This window comes from Sorex araneus, chromosome 1, assembly GCF_027595985.1.
Source record: "Sorex araneus isolate mSorAra2 chromosome 1, mSorAra2.pri, whole genome shotgun sequence".
NCBI lineage: Eukaryota > Metazoa > Chordata > Mammalia > Eulipotyphla > Soricidae > Sorex > Sorex araneus.
Window position 1 is genome coordinate 41,295,431 of NC_073302.1, and position 7,762 is coordinate 41,303,192.

The 7,762-nt window shown below is 42.9% G+C and overlaps 1 protein-coding gene across 1 annotated transcript; it reads right to left on the reverse strand.

Annotated features, from left to right (window-relative positions):
- Window positions 1–4,042: 4,042 nt before the first annotated feature.
- On the reverse strand, window positions 4,043–7,466 carry TMEM215 (transmembrane protein 215). Its single transcript, XM_055140003.1, has 2 exons — window positions 7,284–7,466; window positions 4,043–6,749 (listed from the first exon to the last, which is right to left on the reverse strand). Exon 2 carries the CDS (start codon window positions 6,691–6,693, stop codon window positions 5,986–5,988), a length of 708 nt encoding a protein of 235 aa, XP_054995978.1. The 5' UTR covers window positions 6,694–6,749; window positions 7,284–7,466; the 3' UTR covers window positions 4,043–5,985.
- Window positions 7,467–7,762: the final 296 nt, after the last annotated feature.

A 7,762-nucleotide genomic window follows, 5' to 3' on the forward strand; every position in this document is an offset into this window, starting at 1 on the left:
ATATGGAACCATTGACCATTTACACAATCCTTCCCTTCACTCTCATTTTTTAGGAGACAAACTGTTTTTTTTTTTTCAGGGCCAGGAATGGAACCTATGGTTTAAGCGTGAAAGGCATGAGCTCTACCACTGAGCCACATTCAGGATATAAAAGTAATGACCAATAACAACGTAGCCCTGTTAGCAGCAATAAGAAAAAAAATACCTTAGATTTACGAAACAATCCATAGAGCATGATGCCTGGCTAGCAATGAGGAATGACATGACAAATTAAGGTATATCACTAAGATGACACATTGCACAATAGTTGAATGAATGATGATTAGGAACTCTGCATGAAACATGAAACATATTTAGGTTATAGTTAGGATAGAATTAAAAAGAGAAGGGAAGAGCATACATTTATAATATCTAATCTGTAAGTGTATGTGGTAGAGGCCCGCTCTCATGAAAATTTGCTAAAATGGTGATAGAATAGTTCTGTCAAGATAGTGAGACTGGGTTTTTGGAAACAAGCATTAATGTTATAAAAATAATAACGCTAAAAGTGAACTCACCAAATAAATGCAGAGGGAAGATATTACTAAATAACTGGAGGTTTGGTATTTAAAAGGGGGAAATATTTAAAAGAACGAGCCTCCTGATCCTATGTTTGCCAGTTTAGTAGTTCTTAAGAACCCATAATATTGAAAAGCTACTCAAAATATATTGTGAGATACTTTTAGCAAAAGTGTGATAAAATAGTATTGAAAACACTTTCAAAGGAGCTGGGATTGGAAGAGAGCCTGGACTTAACTATATCTGGATTTTGTTTGCCATGATGATTGCACTAGAAACTAAATCTTGAGACAGTTGTCTAAATATGTTTCAGCTTGGTGATATTGGCTAAATCAAGAAACAGTTTTAAAAAAAAGAATCCATGTGCATAATAAATAGGAATATAGAGGTAAGAAAATCAACAGGGGAAAACTTCAGAAATGAAATGCCTATTAAAATCAAGGTGTTACCCCCAAATATATGATCATCTAATCTTTGATAAGGGAGCAAGAAATGTGAAATGGAGCAAGGAAAGCATGTTTAACAAATTGTGCTGGCAAAACTGGACAGCTATATGCAAAAAAATGCGCCTAGATCTCCACCTATTACCATGTACAAAAATCAGATCAAAATGGATTAAAGACCTCAACATCAGACCAGAGTCCCTAAGATACATTGAAGACAAGACTGGCAAAACCCTCCACGACATTGAAGCCAACAGTATCTTCAAAGCTGACATGCCACTGGCCAAGCAAGTGAAACAGAGATAAATAAATGGGACTATCTCAAACTAAGAAGCTTCTGCACCTCAAAAGAAACAGTGACCAAAATACAAAGACAATCTACAGAATGGGAAAGGATATTTACACAATATCCATCTGATAAAGGGTTGATAACAAGGATATACAATGCACTGGTTGAACTCCACAAGAAGAAAACTGCCAACCCGATCAAAAAATGGGATGATGAAATGAACAGAAACTTTCCCAAAGAAGAAATCTGAATGACTGGGAGGCACACGAGAAAATGCTCAACATCACTAATCATCAGGGAGATGCAGATCAAAACAACAATGAGATATCATCTCACACCACAGAGACTGGCCCACATCCCCAAAAACAAAAGCAACTGGTGTTGGTGTGGATGTGGAGAGAAATATGTGAAATATGAAGTAGCAGAGAGGTATGAGCTTGCAATGATGAAATTTCTGGCAGAAATTTCTCTGGACTTAGTTACTAAAATACTAAAATACATAAATCCAAAACCTCATGTCTTTTCATTCTCAGCAAGGGAAAACAAATTATCAAATGCTTCCTATTCAGCAGGTCTGACTTTGGCGGGGGAAACTCCAAACAATAATAGTGAGTTTTTGTTGAAATTTTGAATGTAATCAAAGTAAAGAGAAAGTAAAGTGAAATTTATCAGCTACACAGGCAAGGGGGGGGCGGTGAGGGTCGGGGGTGCATATACTGTTATTCTTGGTGGTGGAATATGTGCACTGGTGAAGGGATGGGTGTTCGAGCATTGTATAACTGAGACTTAAGCCTGAAAGCTTTGTAACTTTCCACATGGTGATTCAATAAAAAAAAAATTAAAAAAAAAATCAAGTTTTTTTTTTCCCCCCCTTGGTGGGGGGGCACATCTGGCAGTGCTCAGGGCTTACTCCTGACTCTAAGCTCAGGGATCATTCCTGGTGGTGCTTGATGAACCATATGGGGTGCCAGGGATTGAACATGGGTTGGTCACTTGCAAGGCAAGCACCCTACCTGCTATGCTATCTCTCCAGGCCTCTAAAAGTCAAGTTTAAGCAACCATTTTGATCAATGGAAAAAAGGGAAAACTAATAATTCATATTTCTCTGAAAGCACTTAAAGGAAGATAGAAATGGTCTTCATGTCTACTATACAGCTTGTAGAAATTCTTGGAATGAGCTGCACTGTTTCCCTCTAATTGGTTCAGACACTTTATTCTATTTCTTTTTCCACCTCTTTTGAAAAGAGTGACCTTTCACCCTGATGGTACTTACCAAGTGTTAATTTGTGGCTTTAGGCTACCAGAAACTTACTTCCTTTCAGAATGGAGTCCTTGAGGCTGGAGTAATAGCACAGCAGGTGAGGTGCTTGCCCTGCATGTGACTAACTTGGGTTTGATCCCTAGCTTCTCAGAGGGCCCCCAAGCCCTGCCAGGAGTAATTTCTGAATGAAGAGCTAGGAGGTACTCCTGAGCACTGCCAGGTGTGTCCCTCTCACACACAAAAAAATAATAATAATGGAGTTCCTTAATGTAGGATAGCACTGTAGCACTGTCGTCTTGTTGTTCATCGATTTGCTCAAGTGGGCACCAGTAACATCTCCATTGTGAGACTTGTTACTGTTTTTGGCATATCGAATATGCCATGGGCAGCTTGCCAGGCTCTGCTGTGCGGGCAGGATACTCTCGGTAGCTTGCTGGACTCTCTGAGAGGAATGCAGGAATTGAACCGGGGTCAGCTGAGTGCAAGGCAAACTCCCTACCTGCTGTGCTATCACTCTAGTCTAAGAAAAATTTATATAGAGAGCCACGCATTTTGTTCTTCAGGGTAATATTAACTCTCCTTTCTGGCCAATATTAGCCTCCCAAATATTAACCCTTTAATATTTGCAAATGGGCTGGAGTGATAGCCCAGCAGGTAGAGAGTTTGCCTTGCATGAAGCCGACCCAGGTTCGATTCCTCCATCCCTCTTGGAGAGCCTGGAAAGCTATGGAAAGTATCCCGCCCGCATGGCAAAGCCTGGCAAACTACCTGTGACGTATTTGATATGTCAAAAATAGTAGCAACAAGTTTCACAATGGAGACGTTACTGGTGCCTGCTCTAACAAATCAATGAGCAACTGGATGACAGTAATATAGTGATACAGTGATATTTACAAATCTTAAACATTTGCGAACCGTTATTTTAGCACCACAGAATGTTCCCTTAAATGCAAATTTTTAAGGTCTTATGTTTGAGTAAGTAATAGAAGAAGAAACCTGAAATCTCTTCTCAAATAGAACTTGAACACGTGGTGAAATCATTTTTATTTCTAAACTTTGGACTTAGAAATTGGAATAGGTGCATGAATGTGTGTCTATGTGTGTGTATGTGTGATATGAGAAAGTCTGAGCTGGTTGTAAGAAATCAGAAAATGACTTTTCTAACTCCTCAGATATTTTAGGAAACTGTTCAGATATTTTGTAGGGTTCACTCAAGCTATAAACATTTTTCTCTGGAGTCTATCTCCTCACCTCTACAGATGTCCACAATGGCAAACTAATTTGAGAATATTTTTTAGTCTTATGAATTACCCAGCAATTATCACTTATTGAAAAATTCATGAGAATTATTGAGTGGTACTGTGATTTAAAGGAAACTATTCTCCTACCCTCCCTATTCTAAACTAGAATAAATGTATTTAGTTCAGATTATGTATTAGATTGCATGGAACTATAGCAGTATTTAAACTTTTCTTCTCAAAACCGTTTTACTCTTAATAGCTTCATTTTATTTTCAGAAATGTATTTTGTTGTATAAATAATACTTGGTAATAAAACAAATACACTTTTATACATCTACAAAATTCTTTTGAGTGGTAACAAGAATTCAGTTCATGTCACATAATCATTATTGTGAATTACATAGCTTTGACATGCATTTTACTGTAGCTTATTTTCTGGTAATACATAAAATGCCTTTGACATAATGCCAGGGAATAGTCAAACTGGGAATGAACTAATCTAGTGCCCATTCTCCCCATTTCTGGAAACTGAGATATGAAAAGACACAGTTTGCCAAAGATCACATATCACACTTTCTGACATTTAAGTCATATTAAAATAATTATATTTTTTAAATATTGAACTTGATTTGCAAATTGTGTTTTTACTAGGGCCTGGTACTTTTTACCTTTAGTATGAATATTGATGGACAAGTAAATTTTTTTTATCTCCCTAGAAGAAATAGATATTTTCCAAAACTTAATGGCATGATTCCTAAAACAATTTGCTACACTTAAAAAATTTTAGAGTCAAACTGAAAATACAGAAAAGAGCTATGCCCCCAAATTTTTGTCCTCAATTACCCTTTTGGGAGAGAGAGACTGAAATAATATGACCATTAAAAATTAGATAATCATTCTTAAAGAATACAAAAATTTTCTGATTTACAAGATGAAATACACCATGTTTTCATAAATAAAAATAATTTCTCTTCAAGAGAGATGAGTTATTCTGACCAATTGCCTTCTTTCTTGCTACAATTGAGGAAGTGAAATAGAAAATACATTTTGTAATCCCATTGTGACTTTACTCTCAGCAGCAAAGCATTAAGTATAAAATAAAATGGGCTTCTGTCATGTAATGTTCATGGATCAAATGAGCTTAATAAAAACTGTGCTCAGTTAAGTATGGCAGAATAATTCTTATTTCATTGGCATTTATAGTTTTGGGGAGTACTAAACAGATATACAAATAATGACATACCCAGAAGTTTAACCATTGCATTTCATATGAATTTTGCATAAAGACCAAGATTTAGCTCTCTTTAGATTTTAAAAGGCATACAGGGAAAGTAATTACCAGTACATGTCTCCTCAAAATGTTAGACACTTGTATATGTACGTAAAACCCATTGTGACTTGATGAAAGCAAATTCTAATCTATGAAAATATTACATCAAGTCATTTTGCACCTGATGAGGAAATTATACATGAATGATAGTAAATGTTAAAAACACTTCAGATAAAGACCCAGCAAGTCCATTTAAATTAAGAGTTCAACAGAGTCATCTTAAAGTATTAAGAATTTCACATAACCAGTCACACTGATTTTACTTTATTTTAATTCCCCAATTTTTGTCAGAGAATAATCAAACTCACTTACATAATTCAACCGCCTTTAACTCTCTCATTCCTGCTTCAAGGATGCCACTATTCTAGCTTGATTATTTTTTTTCCCCCCAGCAAATAGCAGGTGTGAAAAAGCTTTTCTCCTGACAGATATAATGTTCTAGTATGAAGAATTCAGTCATTTTCTCTTTCAGTTTCTTCAGCCATAAAGCAGCTCACTGCCCTCGGGATAGCCCAGGGACTGCCAGGCCTGCTATTTGCAGTTCACTTCAGAGTTAGAGGTCGGGGAGCTCCTGGGGGGGTTACAAAGCAGCTAACATGATTTCAGTTGTTAAAAAAGGCAACCAGACCCACTTCCTTGCCTACTCACAGCCTCTTCCAGTGTCCTTAATCCTTACCACCTTTCCCTATCATGTGTCCCCAACATGCCTATTTACACGGCTTTTGGGCACTGGAGGGCTGCACGGCCATCACGTACCCGCTTCTAACAGGGTGAGGCTGTTGGAGCAGGGCAGGCGCCTTCCTTTGGGAGCTGAGCGTAGTAGCCACGCTTTGAGTTGCACAGCGAACTCTCCTCTGCAAAGCCTAGACTATTGTCTCATGGTCCCACCTGCCTTGGCTCTGGTTGATGTAACAACAGTATCTGTCATAGGGGCTGTTCTGCTTGTAGGAGCAAACGATGATACTGTCCTGGGGCACAAAGAAAATGCTGTCCTCGGGCTCAGGGCACTCGGACCTGTCCCAGGCAGAGCACTTGACGTCCAAGGCACTGTAGGCGAGCGAACTGCCCGAAGGACAGTAGCCATCCAGGTATCTGGAGGTCTCCTCCCGGTGCCCGCTCTGGACCGGGCTCTGGCATTCTCCTTCCTCTGTGGGGCTGGAGGTGGTGATGGAGCTGGCCATGGGCACCTCATTTGGCCCCTGAGGGGGAGGCTTCCCCTTGAGGCCCGCCTTCTTAGCCAGCTCGTCGGAGCTCCCCTTGCCTGACTCCAGGTCCGAAGGGGTCCTCAGCAGCTCCACCACCTCCTTGTCTTTGGACTTCCGGAAACAGGGCAGCTTGCGCACCCACAGCAGCTCATTCTCGGGCCACTTGGTGCACCCCTCGGTCTTCCTGGCCAGGGCGATGGCTGCAATGCCTGGCAGGCAGATGGCCGGCCCAATGGCCAGGAGGGGGATGTTTCCCAGCGTCTCTCCTTTCATCCCAGAGACAGTGAACATGAAGCCAAACACCAGGAAGACACTGACCAGGGCCACCACCAGCCCCGTCCTCGGGTTGATGTCATCCGGCCGCATCTTTCACTCCATCCAGCTCAGGGCCAACGAGAGGACCAGGGATCTGCTCCTCTCCTCTGCCAGGGGAAACCACAGCGGATTAAACAAAATCCAAGTCTTTTCCACCCACCAACCCTCTCTGACTCTCTCTCACTCTCCTTTCTGTTTCTCCTCTCTCCTCTCTCTCTCTCCTCTTTCCTTTTTTCCTTTCTTTTCCCTGCCTCTCTTTTCACTCTTCTCCCCGTATCTCTCTCTTCCCTCCTTTCTCTTCGCTGTTTCTCTACCCTTTCTCTCTCTCCTGTCTCTGTCTCTAGAGGTCTCTGTCTTCTTTTCCTCCTGTCTCTTTCCTTTCCCTCTCTCCTTTCCCCCCCCCCCTCCTTTCTCTTATTCCTCCCTCTCTGGCTTTCTGATTTCTCTCTCTTCTCTCTCCCCTTTTCTACTCTCTCCTCTTCCCACTCTCTTCCTACCCTTCTCTCTTTAACTACCTTCACGTCCTGCACCTTCTGTCTACACACACACACACACACACACACACACACACACACACACACACACACACACACACACACACACACACACAGAGCATCCACCAAGTGGAGTCCCCTAGGTACCTGAGGTTCCCCTGTCTCCAGGGAGCAGGGAAGGAAGAAGCCGGTCTCTGCTTGGGCACCCCGCGGGCTGGCGGCTCTCCCCGGGCTCTCCTCCTGGTGGCTGGCAGAGAGGCGCGTCCGCGGTGCCCCGCGCCCCGGCCTGCGGGAGGCGGGCGGTGGCGGGCGCGCGTCCCGCAGCCGCGCCCGTCGGTGCCCGGGGCTCTGGCAGCGGCGCGGCGGGCGGGCGGGAGGCAGGACGGAGCGCGGGGCCGCCGGCCGCGTTACATCACTCGCGAGCGGGCTCGGCGGGCAGGCGCGCTGGGGCGCCAGGGGGCCCGACCCCCGCACCAGGCCAGCCCCCGGCACTCGCAGCAGCTCCGATCCGGGTCGCCAGGGCCAACACTGCCCGCTGGGGGTGCCCGTCCCTGGGTCCTAGACGCTCCTCTGGCGACACATCTGGCATGCACTACGGATCGGACTCGAAGCAACTTCCAGGAGGG